Consider the following 24,505-nt stretch of genomic DNA (forward strand, 5'->3'; position numbering starts at 1 on the left):
GAGAGATAATCGAGAATTCGATTAAACCGGAAAAAGAACAGCGATTCTCGTCGCGACCCCACAGCATTGATCCTTGACACGCCAGAACTCGTCTCGCTCATAGTCGCGGGGAAGAATAACGGATCTTAAAAAATATATCGAATTCTATTTGTTGGAAACTGTCGAGCGATCGCATCGAGTAATATTTCACCTTGAAAAATTACGTGCTGACCAACGGCCCTCGGGATTAACGGAACTAACGCCGCGGGCTAGTTAAGCGAGCACCGATAAATCCCGGATCCGCTTTCTTTTCAGCGGGCATCGATCGCGGGGTTGTTTCTTCGCGTGCGGAACGATCGGCAGTTCGGGAACCGCGACGGTGGCCGGATAAACTCAATTAAGTCGCGAGTTTCGTTAACAGCTAACAAACGCCGAGTGGCTCCCCGACTAACGCGGTTACGTCCAATTTCGATTTGTCACCAAGAAGCCGCGACGAGAAGCGGTAACTTCCGTTCTTCCACGGAGAAGAATACGGAATCGAAGTCGCGAACGAGGGTGGCGGACAAATGAACGGACCGGGGGGGAAAAAGCGAACTGGGTCACAACACCGGCCCGGACGGAGTCGCGAAGTTCCGAGTCTCGTAGGGTTGCCGCTGACCCACATAGCCATCGAATCCCCCCGTATTGTCGCCAAACTGAATGGCTGACAAATTCACACCGACGAGTTCTCGTGAGTTCACGCCGAATGAAACGCGCCCGCTTCCCTACGCGTACATGCACATCTCTAGCATTTATTGCCTGTCTTCCGGTTGCACCGGGACTTCGGATTGTTCTCATTTACGACGTCGCTTTATTCTTGTCGTTTAATAAATTTAGAAAAAAAAAAAAAGAAAAAAAAAACTGACTGACACTAAGAATTGTCTCTTTTCGCGATCATGCAGAGCAAAACTGTACAATACGCAGGTTACTTTTAATACTGTACTCACGTTTTAGGAGAGTTCCGTAATATGACACTTGTTGTTTGTTACAAAAAGATCGAGATGAAAAGAGGAATGTTTTGAAGGAAGTTTCCTTGTTTCCACCGAGATCAGAAATAACGCGATTTTATGATTATTTATAAGTGCCGAAGTGTCGGCGAATTCGCAACCGTACTTGATCTACCATCTAACGGCGCACTTTCCCAGGTTCGACTTAAAAATTAGACTGATGTACCGATAAAAACAGGCACTGCAAGACCGTCGTATCCACTATGATAGTAAAGCTGCTCTTGAAAATTCCGAGATATTTCTCTAGATGACAGTCGCGTCGAGCTTGCAGACGCGATCTACTTTCCGCGTACGGTCGCGTCGAGTCGAAGACCGTGGACGGAACAAAGATGAAGTATCGGGCGTCCGTTTGAGGTTAGACAAAGAGTGTCGCGTTCGCACTTTCGCGCTCGTGAGTTTTTTCGGCTGCGAGAAGGGACAAAAAAAAGGAGAGAAAGACCAAACAGCCGTGCATGCGACGGTAACCACCAACCCGCCATCATGAGTAAGATGTACTCGACGGCGAACCTGTCCGACAAAGAGCTCAAGGAACAGGGGAACCGTCTCTTCGATCTGCACAAATACGAGGACGCGGCCAGTTGCTACACGAAAGCAATCGTGAGTGCAACGGCATCCCCCGGCGTGTCGCCCACGGGAATCGTAATTGTCGATGGCGCATCTCCCGTGCGCTCCCTCGCTCGCTCTCGGCCACATTTATCGTCAGTAAAATATTTTTTGTTTTGAATCGAGAATCGCGCAGTGTGATGATAATCGGATGGACCTCCTTGCGTCCGGCCCCCGAACTAGAATTCGGCGTGCGCGAGGGAAATTTAAATCCGATCGCACGTAGAATCGAACGCGGAGATAGCCGAGCTGAGAGTTCAGGAGAGCGTCAGTTTTGCTTAGAATAACGATTCTTAATTATCTTGATAATGAAAGTATCGACGAAGAGTATTATTGAAAATTAAAATTGTTTTTGGTACGTTGATTTTTGTTTAAGATGAAGAATCCAGGACAGGCATTGTACTATACAAATCGAGCGCTATGTCACTTGAAGCTGAAACGATGGGAGTCGGTGTGCAAGGATTGTAGATGGGCTTTGGATATAGATCCCTGTTTGATGAAAGGTCATTTCTTTCTAGGGCTAGCTTTACTGGAGCTAGAACTTTTTGACGAGGCTGTAAAGTATTTGCAAAGAGGTAAATATAACGAGACACACTTTCTCTCTTCTTTTTCAAGTGTAGAGCAAGTTTTTGATATATACTTATCTTTAAAAAAAAATACAGCTGTAGATTTGGCGAAAGAACAAAAGTTGAATTATGGTGACGACATCACTAGTGTATTGCGCCTAGCTAAGAAACGTCGATTTCAAATAAGAGAGGAACAAAGAATTACTCAGGATATAGAACTGCAAACTTATCTGAATCAGCTTATTGTAGACGATGCGAAGCGTAACTTAGCAGCTTTGCAAGAACAAGAGACTACAAAAGATTCCGACACTGAAACGAATTCGGCTGAATTTGCCAGAAGGAAAGAGGAGATTGAAGAGAAAAGAGATACTTGTATATCAAGACTTAATGATCTCTTTGCTAAGGTTGACGAGAGAAGACGGGTATGTTAGCGTTTTCAATTATTATTTCTTTTCGAATAATCTTTTAATTTTATATACCATCATTTCGTTAACGCAATTTATGTACAATAACGTGAACTAATAACTATTGTTACAATATATTTCTCACAGAAAAGAGAGGTGCCTGATTACTTGTGCGGTAAAATTAGCTTTGAGATTTTGCAAGAGCCAGTAATAACGCCTAGTGGAATTACATACGAGCGGAAGGATATCGAAGAACATCTCCAACGAGTTGGCCACTTTGATCCGGTCACGCGTGTACGTTTAACGCAGGATCAGCTGATTCCAAATCTGGCGATGAAGGAAGTAGTCGATACTTTTCTGCAAGAAAATGAATGGGCCTTGCATTACTGATGCCGATGTGTAGCTTACTGCCATAGGTTTAAGTTAAGGTGGTGGCGATTTTCATCAATGGAAAAAGATGTGAGCTTTTGATAAAGTGATGTAGAAAAAAAAACATCTAAAAAAGAAATTTCGAAAGAGTGTAAAATAGTAGATTGTACATGTGAAGGACTAAGTATCTTGTTACCGTAAAATATTTTTACACGCCATATGAGACGTGGAAGCTATTGTTATCGGGCGTAAATATATACTAGTAAATAGTTAATACTCATAAGAATTGTTTAAACACAGGTTATAGATATATATGTTACAATCAAAATCCGAAATACAGTCAAAATCTTTTTTACTAGACAAAACTAGATTATTGCATCGTGTTTCATAGATTTTAACTTTCCTTCTACTTTTAAGTCGAAACAAAGTGTTTTTATATGATATTACATAGATTTTTTAATTTTTTACGCGAAGTAAGGTCCTACATTTTCCTTCATCTCTTTTCTACTTTCAGAATAAACTTGAATCTATTATTGTTATTGTTATACATATATAAATCTAATACGATTATTAAATTTTTGTCTAATAGAAACGATTTTTAATGGATTTGGAGTTTCGACTGTAATATATATATATATGTATATGTATAATTCCATAAGTGCTACATATATACAATTATTAATTATATATAGAACTTGTTAATTTACCTGTTTATCAATAATCTCTGATTTGTAAATATTAAATTTTCACAGTAGTTGCATTCAATAAAAATTTAAAGTCGAAATTATCAAGGGTTAAACGAAAGCTCAAGAGTTGACTGAAAGTTCCAACACATACAGTGGCTCAAACGAAAACATAGGATAATAAGCGCTACGTAGCATCTGTAAAAAAAAGTTCTTGTTTTACCATAAATAATAAAATTATTTATTTTATCACCAAAATCTTACGCTTTCAACTGTAATAGTGCATGTTAGAAGAAAATTTCGATTTCTTAAGTATCACTAATGAAGAAAGATCTGAATCCACTCAAGGTATTTATTTTTAACATTCAACTGACAACAATATATTCATGTATGTATATATATATATATATGTACAGTTTTACGTATACGCAATATTGTATATATGTATCGCAATCGTCGCAATTATATGTAATAATTACTACCGTCCGCCGTCGGTATATTGTTCTGAATTATTGCGTAAGCTACATCGACAATATATGATTAACAAAAGTACGATAGGATAGATCACTCTTTTTATAGCTCCAACATTAATTATAACAGTCATCGCGATAATGAACTGCTGCAACATTTTCCTTCCGTTTCAAGTACATTTTCTAGACTTACCCTTTTAACAAAAATAAATTCGAGAGATTGTCGATTGTGTTTTAAAATATTAAAACGTAAAGAGGTTTAATGGAAGATAATCAATTTCAGTCGAGAAATACGTAGCGTTCACTAAAGAACAAAGAAAAATAATATCTAATTCATATAAATAATATCAAAATTTTTAAGAATACGTTATAAAATGCATCTGATCTCTAAAACATTTTCCCCCCTTTTTTTTTCTTTTTTTTTTTTCTTTTTCAGGAAGATCGAGCGACTATAAGATAAAAAACTAGTATGTGCATTGTAACAAATGATATGATATCAAGATATGATTTATCGTTCGTCATTAATTAACCGATGACGATTTCGCCATTGGTTAATTGAAGACTCCTATTGTTTATTATTTACGTCGCTTAACGATTGCTAATGCAATTATTTTTCTGCTTACTTTTGCTAATAGATAACTCGAAGAAACGAAATTCTACTTATTGTCCGTGTTAACATTTGTACGTTTTAGGCGAATACTCCACAACCGAGTAATCAATTCATTAACTCTTTGCACTAGAATATCTTGTTTCAACAAGTGTCTATAAATATTTGTTAGTCTTATCTGTGCATTCTACCCCATAAGGAACTCATTTCTCTATTCCTATTCTTATGCCTACATTATTACAGAAAAATTCAGTTTGTATAATTACATAACAAAACTTATATATAACTGGATGTATAATAAATTTTTTCTTTCTAAAATAATATAATAACTATCCTTTCAACGTGATTAACAGAAAGATGTTCAAAGTGCAAAGAGTTAAATTTAAAATATCACTGGAAGATATATCAGGCCATTTGAATATTGTCGCAAATGCGAGCAGGAAGATTCCGTGGAATATTCGGAAACACCTTTAATGTTCAACTTCGACCTAGACTTTAACTTTTTCCTTTAATTAAATATAATGTTGCGCTCATTTTATGTATACATATCTTTTTTTTTAATATATTTTATATTAGGTCGAACTTGAACATGCGCAATAAGATGAAAATCAGAATAATAATTGACCTACGTGAAACTAATTAATTGATTAATTATAGCCGAGATGATAGTGCTTCTTAGTCCGAAAAACTAATTCTATCGGTCGAATTAACTGTCTTTCGGCTTTCCAGGCATCCTCAAGTGCGCATCGTATATTGCACACTTAACATTATTGTCGAGCATTAATTTAATCCAATTATTATTGTCATCAATTTTATCTTTTTTATTGTCACATTATCAATCCACGTAATCAATCGTGGATTCTTGGATCCTTAGATCTTTGGTAGGATGTTACGTTCTCTCGGACATTTATGTCTCAGTATACTTGCATTCTTAGGTTTTAACAGATTCGTCCTTGTCCTATACTTTTAAATTATATACCTGAAATATCTCCACCTTATATATTTACTTAATTTTCATTCTTATGTTCTTAAGTACTTATGGAATTAAGTCTTTAGATCCATTGATGTTCAAAATCTCGAATTTTCAAATATCCATAAATCTGAGGATCCATGTGTTCTCTGATCCAAAGCTATCTATCTAAAACAATTTCGGGTATACCCACCCAAGTCCACTGGACGGCTCCTACCACTAATCTTATTAAATCTGACGTTAATCGCAATCGCTAAAGAGTAAATGTTTCATCGTTAACTTGTATAATAGGCAATTTTCTTCGCGAAAGATTACCTTTTATTTTCGTTCACGCGACGCGCGATTATGTTGTTTGCTCGAAAACTGTGCATGTAGATGGTTATCTAGTATTCTTTATCCGCGAAGCTTCAAAAGCTATTTTATATAATTATTACTTAAAAAACCCAATATAGGAAAAAAGTTATATACTCGTAAATGGAGATACATTCAAGTGTTTTTCAAATAAATCTTTTATATTTTTTATGAAAAATGCTTTATGGGTATAAGATACTTAAATTCAAGATGCTATTTTTAAATCAAAGTTTTTTTTTAAGTATCATTGAAGAAAAATGTAAAATTAACTGTTGATTGAAAAAAAGAAAAATATAATTAATTTTTATTACGAATATATCTCCATCTTTATATTATGAAGAAACGACTCCTATCGCCGAAGCTTATGTTAATTGACACAATAGATAACATCCTACCGCGCGGATGCGCTGACTACAAATCGACCAGATTCACCAAAATGGATTGTAGATATTTTCGACCAAATAACAGCAGTCGAAAATGATCGTCACAGGATGAAATAAAGCGTTTCTCGAAACAAAATCTTCCACAGAAACGCGCGTCGCGATCAAGATTGTTCCTAGGTGAGGTCCTCATCCTCGTCATCACTGGGACCTCCTGTAGGACAGCATAATCCTTCGGAACCATCACTTCTGATGCAAAACAGCAGTGTCTCAGCTACTGTCACTTCATGCGGCACTATTCCATGAAATTCTTTCAAATCCGCCGCGGGGAACCAAGCCTTTTCGTTGTCGTCAATGATAAGAATTCCAAAGTATCTAGAAAAGATAAATGAGAATCGATATAAAATACACAAAGTAAGATAAGGTATTAACTAATATTATTATTAATACGGTGAATATTAGTATTAAATATAATTATTAACGTTATTAAATATCGAGTATTAGTTACATTATTATATGTATATTGTTAAGTGAAAAATAACTGATACTTAGATGTTTGCTGAATAAAAGGCCAACCTGCAAATAGCGACTGCGGGTATCCATAGAACGGAAGTAAGAATGAGAATAGCGATGAGAACTAAAGCCCAAACGGGCCATTCGTGTCTCTCCGTAATGCCTTTACTTGCCACCCAGGCCGGATAACCGCTTCCTTCGAAAAATATTTCGACAAAAGACGCGATTAAAATACTTAACATCGCCAATGGACTGAGGTACTTCCAACATATCAGCCAGTATAGGCCAGGCCGGTTGCCAGTCATCAATTCGATATCATCAGCAAATCTGAAATTGTTCGATGTTGATACGTGTGATCTGATTCCTGAAATTCCCGTTTTTTTTTTTTTTTTACCTTTTTAAACCGTAGACATAAGAGACTCCTATACATTCGAAGAACGCGATTATGAGCAATGGGAAGTTTCCGCTGAAGTTATCGAACAATACGAAAACATAACTGCCAGCTCCATGAGCGAAGGCCATAGAGATAATGCAACACACCAAGCAAATCACACCTATGCACAAAATTAAAATTATTCACACTATCTGCCATCGTTCTTTTCATTATTGTAACCATTACCTGTTAAAATTTCCTTTCTTAAATTTGGAAAGAGTTTCATATCAACGATGCTAGTGACGACACCTTCCAAAGTACCAAATTGAGAATCGATTCCTAATGTGAATAGCATTAAGAAAAACAATATTGACCAGAATTGAGCACCAGGAAACTGATTAATTGCCTCGGTAAAAATGATGAACGCTAAGCCTGTACCCGATGCTGACTGCAATCATTGTTAGTTGTTATTAGAATTTACGCAAGCTTAACATCTATTCATACTTACATTATCTAATTCTTTTTCCAAATCGCATTCGGGCAGTTTTGGCATTATCAAACTGTCCAACGATCCGTTACTATTCGTAATATTCAGTAATGTGCCGGCAGCTGGAAGATTTTCAGGTATTTTGTCGGCTTGACCGTATATACTCATCAACGTGTTATTCTTTTCTGATAAGCATTGTTCGTAAACCATGGTAGCTTTAAATCCTATTGAAACAAAATTAGAAGCGTAAAAGATTCCGAACAAAGAAATATCTAAAGAAAAAAATCGCACATACCTATAATTGAAAAGACGACGATTCCTGCGAACATGGACGTGAAGCAATTTGTCAGGCTGACCATGATAGCGTCACGATAACAGTTATTATTCACTGGATTATACGAAGAGAACGCTATCAGACCCCCAAAAGCTAGCCCTAAAGAGAAAAATATTTGCGTTCCAGCTTCCAGCCAAACCACAGGATCGGTCAACGTCCACCACTAAAAAAAAAATTAAAAAAAAAATTTAAAAAAAAACAATTATTTCAAACTTTTTAAAGTTTTATTTATAATAATAATGTAGAAAATTGTAAGAACGTACTTTTGGCGTAAAGAGATGCCGCAGACCATCCGACATACCCGTCAATGTCACACCTCGGAAGAAGAAAATAATCAGTACGATATACGGAAACGTGGCAGTCACGTATACGACCTAAACAAGTTCGAATAATCGTCAGTCGTTTGAAGGATTAAAAATTAATAACTGACTATAAAAATACTCATACCTTGCCCGAGGATGCGATACCTTTAATCATGCACATATAAACAAGAATCCATGCGATAATTAGTGCCAGAGCAATTTTCCAATTAAATACTTCCGGTGTATTGATATCTTTAGATATCATCAAGGTGGTTCGATACCAGAAATATTGTGTAGGACTGCTGACCTGTCGATCAAATCTCGCATTAGAAATAAAAGGAAAACTTAATGCGAACACATACACACGATGGAATAATTTATTTTATATTGTAATTAAATTTTAACATTACCAAACACTCGGGTTCGGGCGCGTAAGATCCATTTTGGAAATATCTATTGGGACACTCCGCCCAAGGTAACTGTGATTGGAAACTCTGCGAACAAATTTAGATTTTCGTCAGCGACTCGCAATATCATATGAATAAACAAAATTAAAGTAAATCCTGTTTACCTGAACAAAATAAAATAGGCACCAGGCGATAATTGTATTATAGTAAAGAGCCACATTGAAAGAAACTACGGCGCTGCTGACTCCGATACCACCCATGTATGGAGATACCTTTCAAAGAAGAAAGATACCATATATAGAAATACAATTTCAAATACTCGTTTAAATTTATTCATAAGCAAGTAATGGATTCTGTATTCGTATATTCACCTGATTCCACACTCCGATGGCGCCCTTTCTCAGTCTCTGGCCGATTGCCAATTCCAGATAAAATATAGGAATACCCTCGATGGCCAGCATCACAAAATAAGGGATTAGAAAAGCGCCTGCAAATGTTAGACATTATATATATATATATATATATATTTTTTTTTTTTTTTTTTAATTCTATAAAATCTAAATAAAGTAAACGCACCTCCCCCGTTCTTCTGAGCCAGATAGGGGAACCGCCATACGTTTCCAAGGCCTACTGCGTATCCTACGGTCGCCAGGAGAAATGTGAGTTTGCTATCCCAATTTTCACGTTCATCTTCGCCCGCCTCCGGTTTAAAAATCGCCTTGCCATCATTGTTGCCGGGGCCGTTTCCTATTTTGCCCTAAAAATTTGCGAATTTTTTATTGAAATCGGTGTTCAATGGACCTTGCACAAGTAAAAATAAACAGACGTATACCTTGCTAGGACTAGTGTCTTCAAAGGCCGCATTAGTGGCCCCGTAATTGGCAGTGGCGATGTTCTTTCGATTATCCACCACTAATCTACCACGCATCTCTTTCATCTCAAGCTTATCGATGCTTTTCTGGGGCTTTAAATCGCGGGAGCTCTGCCGGCGAACGAGATGAGCCGTGTTCGCCATATCTTCTCTTTTTTCGTCTTAGTCTTTTTTTAAGTTCAATTTTTATTAAACAAAAAGGTCTAAGCGCTTCATCCTATTAAGACAGAAATTAAATTCATTATTTAAAAAGATTGGAAGAAGACGTTGAACAAAATAATTAATAAAAATCGTTTATGAAAGAAGTAATATTTTTTTTAATGTAATAAATGATAATTGAGATAATTTAAATTATCATAAAATTAATTGCAATATAAAACAGCGTTTTAATATACGTTAAAAGGCTGCGAAAAGATAACTTTATATGAAATAAAAAATATTCTAATGCGTTAATAATATAATATATTTATGTTAAGTCATTATCACATATTTTCACACGAATTTAATTCGCTGTTTAATTAATTTTCAATTTTAATTCTCATATAAAAATTATTTACGTGTGCAACATTCTCACAAGTTTAATTTATATTGATGTACGTACGTGTATATGTGTGTGTGAGTGTGTATTTTCTCATACGAGTGTCAATTACAAGCGCACATATTAGCAATTTCCTCTCAATTACACACACATGTCCTTTTTACATCAAACTTGTGTACGTATTTGTTACACTAAAAAAAAAATTGATTAAAAACTACTAGAAATTGATTTTTCCTTTGACGTAAGTGCACGTTATAGCGCGCGTGTACAGACGCGAGTTTTATTAAAATTTCTACACACATCCGCGAGAGTAAAAAAAAAAAGAAAGAAAAAGAGAGAGAAAAAGGAAATAATTTTCAATTTCAATAAAAGAAATAAATATACATGTGTGTAGCTTTATACGATACATATGTAAAAACATCGTCTTCGTACAAGTCTTCCATTTCACCCTGTGTATTAACGATTGACACAGAAAGAAAACCTGGACTCCTTCCCTCGCTTAAGGATCCAGGCAGCTTTATTCGGGTGATGCACGTACACGTCGTAGCGCGGGATAGGGATATCCGTGGAGTTGGTTTGCGATCGTTCGCGTACTCCACGGCGAGCGTAAACGTCAAGGAAAGCGGAATTACCCACCTGCCGGGGACCAAAGGGGGAAACGCGCGAGGACCTTGTCCGTGGTCGAAGAGCGGTTCGCCACTGGTGACACCCCCGTGTGCGCTGGTGATAGTAACTTTTGAAACCACGGATACATCTAAAGGAATCAATAGCTGGCGCCGGCGCTTCAACGCATCTCTCTCTCTCTCGTCCGCTACTCTCTTCCACAGAACATGAAACCGCATGCGAACCCTTTTCTGAGAGGAAGACACACCGAGAGTAGGGAGAAAGCAAAAGACAGGTCGTGATTTATCGCCACCCTAGAACTTAACGCATAAATCGCAACATTATACGTGTGAAGTATATAAAACTAAAAAAAATTTTTTTAACAGCGAGATTAAGATAGCAGTTATTGATTAATGTTAAAAGTCGCAATTTAATACGAGACGTTAAAGTACGTGAGAATTTATTTACCTTATCTTATCCCAGTATTTAATTATACCATTCTTCGTGTATAATAGAAAAAAGTTTATTAAAAGTAGATCTCGAATAAAGAAAGAAGTTATAATTTATCGGTATGTATAAAATATCCGCGTGTTCGTATATTTTTTTATCTTATTTAAACTCTCTTGTTGCCACCAGATCCATTTTCGTCTCACTAATGCAAAGTTTCCTTAGCTAGAAATTGCGTAAAAGCGAGGATCCCTGAAACATGAAATTTTTATTAAGATCTTTTTGTTAAATCTTTTACAATAATAATTGAATAATTGGGCAAATATGTGTAAACGAGTGAAACGGCAATGCCGTGCCGCTCGAAGCGGCTGCACCAACAATTTCGATGCACTTCACTTTGAAACAGCGATCGAAGGCGCAATTTTAATCACTATCGTGTACGTGCGTGTAACGATAATAACGGTAGACGTAAAAATCGAAGTGGCAAGTGATAGAAATGTACCGAGAGAGCGTGCTATTGCATACGAGGAGCAGCGTTTCTATATCTTGAATATATCGATTATAATATATTGACTATAATCATACGTGTTGAATATATGTATATGTATATTTCTTTAAAAACCGATTACGATACGAACAGAATAAAGACGGTCGATGCTTACGGTTTATATTTTTCCTGCCGCGCTTTTCTTCTGTGAAAGACGAAACCAGATTATCAATGGTCTCCTCTACTTTGTAGTCAATTGACTTCATGCAATCGCTGATACGGAGATACCTAAAGTGCATAAATAATATAGTAAATTATTTTAAAACAATCACGCTGTTTTAGAAGAAACGTGTGTATAAATACATATTATGGTAAAATTGAAAGCCCTCAACGGCCCACTGCAGAAGTAACTCGAGTTTTGGTCGGTAAGGCGTTTCTCTGAATAATTCCAGTATTGTTTCGTCATTCAAAGATACTTTGCTCCTGGCGTTTTCCAAGTTAACTAAGTGGTTCTTCAAATCCTGAAAATACAGATTTAAATGACGGAACTCTCAGGCTTTCTATATTCGCTCATGGAAGGAAAGTAATACCTGATTGGCGTCATTAAATTGCGTCAAAATGTCCCGAAGGAGCACAACTTCTTCTTCGAGTCCCATGAGGATTTTAAATATCAATCTCCCCCGCGTTTCTCGATCCACACTGTCCTCCGCCTCGTCTGTTTCTTCACTGTGGAAATATAAGAAAATCCACCGATTAATCAACGCTTAAAAGTAATTATTTAAATATTAACGAAAACTTAAAACATATGAAAAAGAAAATCGTTTCTCAATTCTTAAAATCAAAAGAAATTAATTTTTACCCTTTTTTTTAAATACATATTTCTTTAAAAGAATTTCCTTTTTAATCCATTTGAAACAAGCTACATCGATAATACATACAGAATTTAAGTAATTACTTCTCCGCAAACACACCATCCGAACGTTAATTAATATTCTTTCAAAACTGCTCCTCCATTACGTCGGCGGCGGTCGCGCTATCTAACCTACCTTTGTCGAAACTACACGCAGTGATTCTCTGATATTTTCGGGCAATCAAAAATCGTCACTCGACGTCCACTTACTTCATGACATGGCGCAACTGCTCCGTTCGATTAGCCAGAACTTGAAGCGGTCTCTCTGCCCTTTTCGACAGGTCTTTCCATTTCTCGTCCAGTCTGTCAAGGCGCGCGAAGTAGCGGATAAGGCACGCGTGCAGCTCCCGTGACATTCTCGGCAAGGATTCGCGAGAATCGAAAGATGGCAAGATCTCGTGTTGCGAACTGAAGACGTTGGGAATTTTTCGGCCGCCCGGAGAAAAGTCGTCACCTCTCCTGACTCCACATCTCCCTAGGAAGTCGCCGCTGACAGTTGGCGGCATCGTTCACCGACGGTGGTAGTGTCAGGTATATCAGTGAACGCATTGAACATAGGCTTTGTAGCGCACATGCTTGTCGTGACGACGTGTCTTTTAAAATTTGTATTCGTAACAGCGAGGTGAGGTTAAGTTCCTATAAGTTTGTGAAAAATCAAGCGACCCAACAGGATTGCCATGGAAGTTGAATCCGTCAAGAAGAACCGTCTTAAAACGAAATCTAAAGATAAATCGAGAAATAAAGAAGACCAGGTCCATATACGCTTTGTAACTAAGCTGAAGAAGTAAGGAATTATTTCAATCTTTGTAGTCTTGTCTGATTTGTGGAAATTTTTATATTGATTTAAACAATTCTAGGTATGTCTTACCGGATTCCTTGACAGTGGACAGTTCATTAGTCCCTGATCAATTAAATACTTTGTTAAACGAAGTTTTTAAAGGTAAAAGAGTACTCCTTTCATGTGCTGCACTGTTATCTTTTCCAAATTATTTTCTATTGCTGAATTTTGTATGTTAAAGTGTGCACTGTTTTCTAGTAAATGTATATATATTTAGAACTAAGTTTACATATACTTATTTAATTCTATGAATTATAAAATAATTTTCTGTTCTTAAAAATTTAATTAATTATTTATATTTACAGCAAATAATATCCAGGAGCAAGGCGAGTTTGATTTCCTTATTTCGTCATGTTTTCTACGTAGTTCTTTATCAAAACACTTTGCTGAATGGGAGATTTCTACAGAGAAAGTAGTAGAAGTAGAATTTGTAGAAAAGCATCCTCCACCTAAGCCAAAGGATTGTCTAATACATGACGATTGGGTATCAGCTGTTGATGTTTGTGAAAAATGGTTGGTTTTTAATAAGAATAAATGTTAAAAGAAGAAAGTAGTTTAAGACATCTTTTGTGTGAAGCTTAAGAAACATAGTAATAATTCAAACTATTTTCTTTAGGATTTTAACTGGTTCTTATGACAATATGCTACATATTTGGTCACTGAAAGGCCAACATCAACTTACAATTCCTGGACATACATCACCTCTCAAAGCAGTTGCTTGGATATCTCTCGATGATGATAATGCTTCCTTTGTTAGGTAATTTGTTAGAAAATCTTGTACTTTTGAATTTTTCGTTTGCATGTAGTTAATGAGCTTCCTTGAAAGATATTTTATATTAATATATATTTACACATGTGTATAGTGCTTCAATGGATCAAACATGTATGATATGGAGTTGGGATATAACAAGAAATACTGCCGAATGTGTATACATTTGCGAGGGACACAGAAGGGGCATTGAAGCAATCGGCATTAATCACGATAAAAGTTTACTGGCGAGTGGCGCCTGGGATACAATGTTATACATATGGTCAATACGTAAGTATTAAGAATTAAATTATTATTTTTTTTTTTGCATTTTATATAATTTATGGTATTATTGCTCTTTTAAGCTGACGAAAATGATGGAGAATCCGTGGCGAAAAAGGGAAAACCAGGATACGTAAATAAAAAGAAAGTATGTAGATTATCGATAGATATTTATCAATACTAAAAAATTTATGAAAAGTATATATTATATTGTTACGTTGATTTTACGCACAGACACCAAAATGTGGCATGAAAGGACACAAGCAGGCGATTAGCGGAATTGTCTGGTCTGACAAAACGGAGATAATTACGAGCTCGTGGGATCACACCATAAAAATTTGGGATGCTGAATTAAACGGTATCAAGCATGAACTCCACAGCGACAAAAGTTTCTTCGACATAGACTACTCACCATTATCACGCGCTGTAATAACAGGATCAGCTGATCAGCATGTAAGACTGTTTGATCCGAGATCTACAGGTATTTGAAACATCTATCATTGATTTTGATTTAACTTTTAAATCTCATAAAATTACACGATTCTATTAAAATTAAATATTTTAAAATAAAGAATTATCTTTAAATTTTTAATGTATCTAACTTTTTAATCAATAAATAATTTACTATACATGAAAAAAGTACTTCAAACTGTATTTATGCACTATTATATATTTTAAAAGGAATAGCTATGAAAACAAAATTTACTTCTCATACACAATGGATACCGTCGGTGCGCTGGTCAACCGTAGAAGAATATCTTTTTATCTCAGGAGCATACGATAATATTGTCAAACTTTGGGACACTAGAAGGTTTGCAAATTAAAATTTTACATTAAAAAAGCGTTATGCAAAATTAACTTTGATAAGTATTTTAAATTTTTTCAGCATTAAGGTACCACTGTTTGATCTCCTGGGACATGATGACAAAGTTCTCAACTGCAACTGGTCAAATCCTGAGTTGATAATGTCCGGTGGTGCGGATAATACGCTGAGGATATTCAAATCCAACTGCGTAAAGCATTAATTATAAACACAAAACAATATATATATATAAAAAATATATATATATATATATATATTGTTATAAGATATTGTGCGTAATCACAACGATTGAAACTTTTCCGATTTCATAAGATTATGCATTTGAACTTTTTGTATAGTTTCTGAATTTTTATATTAGAAAATTAAAAATAATAAATAATTATTAAACCCAAGAGATTTTTATCTCTTGTATAATAATATAATTTTTATTTTCTGTATTTAAGAATTTCAATTTTATGTCAAATGTGCCTTTTTTATATCGATCTTCGGAAACAAAATTTGTATGTAATTATAACTCCATTGACAAAAATGACCATATTCGAACGTAATAACGTTATACGTAAAAAAAAAAAAATTTGTAATGCGAATGCAATAATTCATTTCTTATAATAATAAAAACTGATAGGATCAAAAATACTAATAAGCAGTTAGAAAAAAAAGTTGCTTTTTTTCTTCTAGATTAGCAATTGCCTTTCTTGTTGAAGTTCTCTAAGGGTACCGTACCAGATAGGAGAAGTAAGAGTCTTGTCGGTCGGCGTAAATCCCCAAAAACAGATCGTTTATTGATCAAAAATAAGGGATGATAATCGTGACGAATCCGGGAACTCGCTCTTCCCGCGCATCGCGAATTATTTAATTATTTACCAAACCGTTTCTTCATTACTCGTAAGTAATTCTAAAAAGACCACCGATTCAAGTGCACGCCCCTATAAATAGAGACACACATAGGGTGTTACGCGGTAATAATACAGGAGCAGCGGAGAGCGCGGATCCTCTCCGCAATAGCGCACGCACATTTTTTTCCCTCTTTCTGTACAAGTGTTGGTGTTTTGTGTGTAAATGTGTGTCTGCGTGTTTGTCTGTCGGTTTGTATGCATGCATGCGTGTATTTCTTATAAGCGTGTGCTGTGTGTAAAATAGGTAGATGACGGTTCTTCGAGATTACGCGCTATTTTCATTTTTTCTTCGAAGTTATGCACACACCTACGTACACACATGCGCACACCTTTCCTCTCGTACACTCTCGTCGGCCCCTCTCTTTCTCCCTCTCTCGTCGTACGATTGTTTTTAAAATTCTTTTTCCATTTTTTTTTCTTTTTTTCTTTTTTTTTTCTTTTTTTTATATTTGTTTGCTTGTTTATTCACCGAAGATCCTATCTAAAAAAACCCCCCACATTACTATCTTTCTCACGTTCTCTCTCGCTCTCTCTCACACACAAAGACTAGCGTTTTTTTAAACGATCCAAAATAAACTAAGGGCACTTTTTAGTGGCTTATGCCCCTTGTGTCGTCGACGTCGCGTGTGTTCCTTTTTTTTTCCCTTTCATTACGTTCCTCTTATCTCGAGCTTTTTTTTCATTCATTTTTTTTTTGTAATTTTTTAAATTTACTTTATTCATGAAAAATCTAATTCTGACTTGTTTCTTGTGTTAAACTTTGTTTTATTACAGCACCTATTCGACTTCCTAAGAGTCACCCTAGATTTCTTAACTAACTATGACACAACTTGCCTTAACGTCTAAAGATTTTTTTCTTCACATTACATGCTAAAACGCCTTCGTTTCGCCTCTGTCTTAAAAGTATTTCTCGAAATTCTACAAATTGATCCTCGCGCGCGGATTTAAAAAGATACCTCAGCGTCCGACGACACCGTTCCCCCCTGTTTTTTTTTTATTTTTGTTTTTTTTTTATCTTCGGTTCTTTCCTTCTCAATGATCTTGGAAAGATAAGCGATACGCACGGGGTACGTGTCTCTCGTTCCGTCGTAGTTACATTACAAATTCCGCTTCCTTCGTTGGCTTTGTTCGCCGTCGAACACGAAAGACGAGCGGTGTACAAATGCAAAAAAGAAAGAAGGGACGGGAGAGAAGGGGGGTGGTGGTGTTGAGGTACATCGGAGGAGGGAGGAAGAGAAGGATGTGTGAAGGAAGAAACCCAAGATGTCTCGAGTAATTACAGCTAAGTCGCTTAACAAACACGTGTAAAACAATGACTTAAAAACTTGGAAAGCTAAAGACTGTACAAGCCGAAGTACAAGACAATGATCTAGTCACCTCGGACCTCGCTTTTATCGCTAATTCATTCTCTCGCTCTCTTTCTTCCCGCCTATCTCGCACACACGCAGGTATACGCAATTCGCCGTTCACTCTCTTAAGCCGATTTCGACTAATGTTATTTTACTGTTAAAAACATTCTATATTTCGTCTCGCTTCTCGCTCAATCAGTTTCTCGCTCTCTCACATCTCCCTTTTTTTTCTACAATCAGTTTATCAACTACGGTACGCCTAATCTAAAGAGTGTGTCTACGCGAAAAACTCTAGAGAAAGCTTTACGGAAAGCAGCATTGTCCGCAGAGGCAAGAACCGTTTTCCTGCCCGGAACTTGTTGGTGGCCGGGCTGCGAAAGCCCTGAAAACTCCCGCGGCGAGTGGTTCGCGTTAGAGACAAAGAATCGCGTAGGAGAAGAAAAAAATATTCGTATGATTTTTCGCAACCTGACGTTCGTACGATCTAACGTGGGAGGGAGGAGGGGGCGACCCTCCGAGCGACCAGAGTCGGGGAGGAATCGTTTCCGTGCGTTTCCAGCCCTCGGACAGGGGTAAGCTTTCCGCCGCGGGAACCTTACGAGGCCCCACACCCTACAAACGAGTTTAAAAGTTCACATCCGGCCAGCCCACGCACCTGACCCGCGGTGCGCAGCAAGCAAATAGTTCCTTACTATTTATACAATTATACAAATAATTCATATATATGTATACATACATATGCACGTAAAGATGACATATATATACATATACATTTATCAATATGAATAGCCAGTCAGTCTTGACGGGTGCGAGGTGCATAGGCTGAACGGTGCCCCACGCCCGTGCCCCCCGTGCCCGCGACAACACACAGAGGGAGGATAGGGGACACGGAGGATGAGAGGCATATTCGTATCCTAACTACTATGTAACTAAACTATTGTTCTACCTATCTACGTCTATTTATAAACTTAGCCGCTTCTTAATCCGATAAAAGATCGCCCCTTTCCTATTTATCTCCTAGTCTGAGCGAGTGCTCGCTCACTCGTCGCCTTAGCCTACGGGTTTTTTTTTCCTTTTTTAATCATCAAAAGTTCAACTCTACCTATGCGAAAAAACACGTCGCCGCAAAAGAAAAAAAAAAAAAAAAAAATTACGCGTCTCCGCGCGTTCTCTGTACATTAATAACTATATTCTCGCTCGCGATCGCTCCTCCTTCCCTCATCTCTCCATCCACTCCGGCTACCCTTCTTTTCCGGATTCACTCTCGTGGAATCTCTTTTCTCGCATCTGGGGATGCTGGACACATGGCAGATTGCATCCTCCCCGTCCGCATCCCCTTCCTACCCCTCGGTTCGTCCCCTGAACCAGTCGGCGCAACTATTACTGCTGCTCTGTTTTTCCATTTCTCCGTTTGGTCAGTCACGATAATTACTTTAGTTACTTTTTTTTTTTTTTTTTTTTTTTTTTAGTGTATACAAGTCTCTATTTAGTAAAATTCTCAAAATTTACTATTAAAATCACATGTGGATTTTTTTGTCAGTCAAGTGGTGACAATCTCGCCTTGTGTAACAAATACACAATATGCACTCGCTAACAAGTGCTCTTCTTTCTCACTCGCCTTTTCGCACTTCCCTTTCAGCTTCCCGTGGTTTCTTTCATTCACTTACTCTTTCTCGCTTCTTTCACACCCAGTCACTCTTCCTTTCGCACTTATTCTCTGCGCTCGTTTTTTTTTTTTTAACTTTTTACCTTAATGCATGGACTCAAATCGAGTAATAAAGTCTGCCTCTTAAAAAATAGCTCGTATTCCGCTTTTCTACCTCCCTCACCTTCGGTCTTTTTATTTATTTTTTTATTTTTCGTCAATTTATCTCTCGTTCTATTTCTCACTCTCACTCTCTCGTCATCGTGATGTACCAAAATAAACTAAATATATTATTTACTTCAAGTCTCAACAGTGTAAAAATCTTTCATACGTTTAGATGACGTCAATAATAGTAAATCGTTAATTATAATAATACAGCGTCGTTATTGTAATATTATAATAATAACTACGCGACTCGTCTCCCTTTCTCTCTCGCTCACTCTTTCGTTCTCTCTTTGCTAAAACTCTAACTATCTGCTCGCCTCGTCACTATCTTTATCAGTTTCTCGTATGTCGCGCGAATAGTCTGCGTGTATTTTTTTTTTTTTGGTAAAAAGCTTTCTTACATTCTCTCCCTCTCTATCGCTCCTTCACTCAATTCTCAGCTATCAATCCTAAATCGGACAACGTGAAACTCCGCCGGATGCACGGATAATGACGATGATGATGATGTGATGATAATGATGATGATGGTGATGATAACAGTGATGGTGGCCGATATGGGAGAAGAGGCATCCAGAAGAAGGGGAAGAAATGGAGATTCGTTGGGCGCAGGTTGTAACGTTGAAGAATAATCAAGACTAAAACGGGACTCAACACGAAGGTATTTTAATGAATTCAAGTAATTATAAGCGTTCACTTTTTTAGCGAATTTCCAAATCCTTGAGAAAATATACTCATCTCGGTAAATATAATTATCCGCGCTGTCGCAACGACGCCCAGGAAGCTCAATCTTTCTTGATAGAATTTTTCGTTTGATCATCCAGACGAATACTTATTTTATTTACAGCCGTCAATTTCAAACATCTCGAAAGATGATAGAGTGCCGTCCCGATTACTCTCCTCTCGATCTGTCAGCACGTGCGTGTATCTTGTGTATGCGTGTGTACGTATACATGTGCACGGTGTAAATCGACGTGTCTTTGCGTATTTTTACTTTTCGCCTATCTCTTTTTTTCTCGACAGCATATATAACGTGTTCCTTCGATAAAATAAATTAATTTACATTCTAGTTTTTAATCATGTAACAAACCTACTCTGCATTTTTAAAAATCTTTCTCTCCCTCGCTCTCGCTCTCCACTTCAGACATATTTTCAATCATTCTTTATCTCTCTCTCTCTCTTTCTTTCTCTCATATCTTACATTCCGTTTTTTAACTTGTCACGATTTGATTCTCTTAGATTTTTTCTTTTCCCTTTTTTTTTAATTATATATTACGGACTGTTTTTGTGTTGTGTGTGGATGTCTATTTAGTTTTATCTTATATACAGTCCGATACAATTCCAATTCAATGCATGTAAATTACATACAAAATCTATCAAATTGATAACGAAAACAAATGTATAGAGATATTTAATACAAAAACAATTGCAGATATATTAATTAGAAAATTAAGATTCGCATCTGTGTTCAACGATGCGTAAAAATATATTATAACAATTTTCTCCTGCATATACATATATCTTTTTCTTTCTTTCTTTCCTTTCGCTCCTTTTCTTTTAACGGATCTGTGTGAAAAGGCACAATTTAAAAAAAATTTATATTCACTGTCAATTAAAAATTGATATTGATCCGTTTCTAATCCACAATTATCGTAAATATAACTCTAAAAAGTACCCTTCTAATTTTTTTTTTGTTTCTCATACAATAATGTACGTAGATTGCTCGAAAACTGCATTCCTTCTCTTGCCTGGTTTAGAAATACTTTTTATCGTCGTATTTTTCTTTTTCTTGGATTGTCTTGACATTTGATCTCTAATAAAAGCTAAATGTGTCATTAAAAAAAATAAAAAAAAAATAAATAAAAAAGAGGAAACACAACGCAATAGATTTATGCGGTGTTGCTAGAAAAATTGATGTAATCTCCATATTCAATGATTAATAAAATACCTTCGAGTAGATATGTGCGTCATATACCCGATGTGGAATGTTTCTGAACATAAAAACGGAAAGTGGAAAAGAGAAAAAAAAAAGATATCAAAAAGACTGTAAATTCCGAAGAGGATGTAGTGATAAATGTCTATTTTGTATATTTCGTGTAATGTGCACGCGGGAAAACGGATGAGGTGGAGTGCGCGCTGTCACGGAAGATGATTTGTGTTGACGTGCATGTACTCTCAAACGTAGCATCTTTGCGAACGAACACCTCCTTCTTTTAGTCATAATTCCGATTCTCTGAATTTCTTTCAATATTATATCGTCCTGGAAGTAGTGCATCCTGTCTCCTCTTTCATACACACTTTTGCTCTTTCATTCTCACTTCCTTTTCTCCTTTTTTTTCTTTTTTCTTTTTTTTTGCTGCATATTATTATTATTTACTATTATTTCTTCGGGAAGAATTCTCCTTTGTATATTTCTGAGCAGTATGACTTTTTACTTCTCCTTTTTTCCTTTTTCTTTATAGTTAACACACTATACATGCATTCTTCCTCTTTCGTTCTCTTTTCCAATCATTCATGTAAATACTTATTCATGTCGCACTGTCGTAGCACTGTCGAGCTCTCGAGATTAGCTTCGATTAGCTTCTGTCATCTGTCCGTAGTAAACATAATACCTAAAAGTTACATCATGGAAGCCTATTAGCTTGACACTAAACTGTTGTTCGTAAATAACTTGGTTTTTTAGTTACTGTCGTGTATGATGTGTGTATATCTCTCTTTCTCTTTGTATTTATGTATATGTGTACATAAAAATGTACGTGTTGTTTGTTACGGAGCCACACTAGTATGGAAGTACGTGCCACTCCACGTGGATGACACGCTCTCGTACTCATCTTTCTATACTTCAGTTATGTTCTTTCTCTCGTACTCTCTTCCTCTTTCTCTCTTTCTTTCTTTCTTGCTCACTCGCTTTCTTTCACTCATACACATTTTCTCAACATTCACTCTGCCTACTCGTTGCAAAATATCATCTACTTTTCTCTATTTACTGTTGGATAAAACGTATAAAAACGCTGGCAAGTCAATTTATCGTGAGGAAGAATCTTATTCGTTACGTAATGTAGTTTTTGTTTCAAATCTATTCTTCTTAGTGTAATCCGCTCTCGTATCTGTTGTTTTTCCTTCATTCTGCGCATATCTTCATGTGTCAATCAGTAAGCCTTTCTTAATTCATGTAACCCTTAGCGCGATCGTACATCTGTAATCGAAATATTCTTTTATCGTTCGTTTGCCGTTTATTGCGAACAGAGAGATTTATAATTCGGCACATCTTGCATCGTATAATATAAAAAGTGAAAAAGAATTCTGACCTATTATAAACCGTGGCCTACTTAGGCTGTTGAGCCTGGTACTGCTGGTAGGAATCGTCGGGGGACGCTGCATTACTCGTCTGCTCCGACTCGCCTAATGGCATGGTGTGAATAATGCTAGGGGGATAAGTATAAGGGTAAGGATGTGGGCTCGCTATGTACTGAAATAAAAAAGACAAAAAATGGTTAATTATTATTCATCCGAATATATGAGGGTTCAAGTAAATATTTAAAATGTTTTTCGACGGTTTGTTCGGAGAAGACGGTTAAAAAATTACGAGATAACTTACGGAACCAGTGCCGAGATGCAAAGTGGACATTTGCGTAGTAAGTTGAGGAATCATACTGTATTGTGGATTACTAGGATCGGCCGATGGTATCATCTGTAAGACAGATCAACAAATTGTAATAAAATAAAAGCATCAATCAGTAAAAATAAGATTTAAAAAATAAAAAAGAGAAAAATTTATAAAATTAAAACTGAAATGCAATTCTTCTGCAACAAAAATTATGTATATAAAAATAACAGAAATATATGTACATGCATATGCAAAACAAAAATATATGTACATGTGTATGCAAAATTATATTTATTTCTCAAATAAAAATTTGATAAAGACACTTTTGACATGCAAAGCACTGAAAACAAAATGAACGAAAAGAGTGTAAAAACTCACGTCAACCTGTTGCATATGTGGTGGGGAAGGGTGCACGAGGTAAGGAGCCACCCAGGGAGTGCCTGGTACACTGTAACCAGGCAATGCCTGGCTGTAGTGGCGACTGTATTGTGCCGTCAAAGCTGTCGCGGGAAGCATATGAGTCGTAGCAACGCCGTTCTGGCCAACGCCGCTCGTGTCGTAGTTCAAAGTCATATTCTGAAAGAAAGAATAAACATAATATAAAATTATAGCAACCAATGCATGATTTTATCATAAAAAAAACGATTTAAAAAAGTATATACTTCTCCGGTTTCTCTCCATATTGTACTCTTGAACAACGATTTCTTTTTGTTTCCACCATCGGCAAACTTAACTAATAATGAATCCTTTGCACCTGTTAGAACCTTTCCATTGAACATTTGGATGATTTGTTCGCACTTCTCCTTTGATTCCATTCTGTAATGCAATCACAGAAACATTACTCGTAAATTCTAATATATTATTTCTCTTGTATGAATGTTATTTATACTTTAAAATCAAATATGTAATAAAAAGTAAATAACGCAATAATTCTTTGTATTTTCTGGCGATTAGAATCTCACGCAAGTAGCAAAGATACTATAACAGATTTCGTGCGAACCTTGCGAATCCAACTCCTTTGCTTTGGCCGGAAGTGTCGCGCAGGATACGGGTAGAGATAACTTGTCCGTATTGAGCGAGTAATGCCTCAACATCGTTCTCTTTGAAGTTCAGCGGCAAATTGGCGATGTACAGATTAGTGGGATCCTGCTCCTGTTGCTGGGAAGAGAGTAAAAACACTATGCAATTACATATAACAGGGTGACACGGTGGATATAATAACTTTCAGGATATATAATGATTTTCAAATAAATCTGAAGCGGATTATCATTTTAACTTCCACGACTGTCGTTTTTATCGCCGCTCTCTGTGAGTCTAATTGATTGATTAGAAGGATAGATACACACGTAAGTAACACGAGACGATAATGCATAGACGCGATTAAACACGCTTGCAAAATCTGTCCAATTGTTTCCTTTAATGACATTATTATGCTGCTCGCTATTTTCAAAAATT

General features: G+C 36.5%; 4 protein-coding genes across 9 annotated transcripts in view; 2 read left to right on the plus strand and 2 right to left on the minus strand.

Annotated features, from left to right (window-relative positions):
* Nucleotides 1-4,202, plus strand: part of Stub1 (STIP1 homology and U-box containing protein 1) — a 36,157-nt gene extending 31,955 nt beyond the window's left edge. The window contains exons 1-4 of one of the 3 annotated variants that reach the window (XM_070662379.1): nt 1,315-1,622; nt 2,005-2,203; nt 2,291-2,616; nt 2,746-4,202. In XM_070662379.1, the coding sequence (XP_070518480.1) occupies nt 1,506-1,622; nt 2,005-2,203; nt 2,291-2,616; nt 2,746-2,988 (885 nt within the window). In that variant the 5' untranslated portion in view covers nt 1,315-1,505 and the 3' untranslated portion in view covers nt 2,989-4,202. Of the gene's footprint in view, nt 1-1,305; nt 1,623-2,004; nt 2,617-2,745 lie in introns of those variants that run through there. The other 2 variants (XM_070662388.1, XM_070662376.1) reach the window with 2 other exon arrangements.
* Nucleotides 3,989-11,504, minus strand: LOC139105945 (sodium-dependent neutral amino acid transporter B(0)AT3). Its single transcript, XM_070662309.1, has 15 exons — nt 11,325-11,504; nt 10,890-11,176; nt 9,677-9,932; nt 9,421-9,601; nt 9,216-9,331; nt 9,009-9,116; nt 8,848-8,931; nt 8,583-8,744; nt 8,399-8,509; nt 8,097-8,298; nt 7,823-8,025; nt 7,561-7,762; nt 7,336-7,495; nt 7,005-7,268; nt 3,989-6,803 (listed from the first exon to the last, which is right to left on the minus strand). The coding sequence occupies exons 3-15, from the start codon at nt 9,857-9,859 to the stop codon at nt 6,605-6,607; spliced, it is 2,175 nt and encodes a 724-aa protein (XP_070518410.1). The 5' UTR covers nt 9,860-9,932; nt 10,890-11,176; nt 11,325-11,504; the 3' UTR covers nt 3,989-6,604.
* Nucleotides 11,505-12,916: 1,412 nt separating this feature from the next.
* On the plus strand, nt 12,917-16,034 carry LOC139105965 (ribosome biogenesis protein WDR12 homolog). Its single transcript, XM_070662365.1, has 10 exons — nt 12,917-13,231; nt 13,319-13,484; nt 13,558-13,640; nt 13,844-14,051; nt 14,155-14,295; nt 14,402-14,577; nt 14,652-14,716; nt 14,803-15,049; nt 15,250-15,379; nt 15,455-16,034. The coding sequence occupies exons 2-10, from the start codon at nt 13,378-13,380 to the stop codon at nt 15,591-15,593; spliced, it is 1,296 nt and encodes a 431-aa protein (XP_070518466.1). The 5' UTR covers nt 12,917-13,231; nt 13,319-13,377; the 3' UTR covers nt 15,594-16,034.
* A 114-nt stretch (nt 16,035-16,148) lies between these two features.
* Nucleotides 16,149-24,505, minus strand: part of Shep (alan shepard) — a 31,241-nt gene continuing 22,884 nt past the window's right edge. For all 4 annotated transcript variants that reach the window (XM_070662330.1, XM_070662322.1, XM_070662340.1 and 1 more), the window contains 6 exons: nt 24,051-24,208; nt 23,713-23,866; nt 23,429-23,626; nt 23,042-23,134; nt 22,752-22,912; nt 16,149-22,639 (listed from right to left, as the gene is read on the minus strand). In XM_070662330.1, the coding sequence (XP_070518431.1) occupies nt 22,769-22,912; nt 23,042-23,134; nt 23,429-23,626; nt 23,713-23,866; nt 24,051-24,208 (747 nt within the window). In that variant the 3' untranslated portion in view covers nt 16,149-22,639; nt 22,752-22,768. The remainder of the gene's footprint in view (nt 22,640-22,751; nt 22,913-23,041; nt 23,135-23,428; nt 23,627-23,712; nt 23,867-24,050; nt 24,209-24,505) is intronic.

The sequence above is a fragment of the Cardiocondyla obscurior genome, linkage group LG01 (assembly GCF_019399895.1).
Source record: "Cardiocondyla obscurior isolate alpha-2009 linkage group LG01, Cobs3.1, whole genome shotgun sequence".
Classification (NCBI taxonomy): Eukaryota; Metazoa; Arthropoda; class Insecta; order Hymenoptera; family Formicidae; genus Cardiocondyla; species Cardiocondyla obscurior.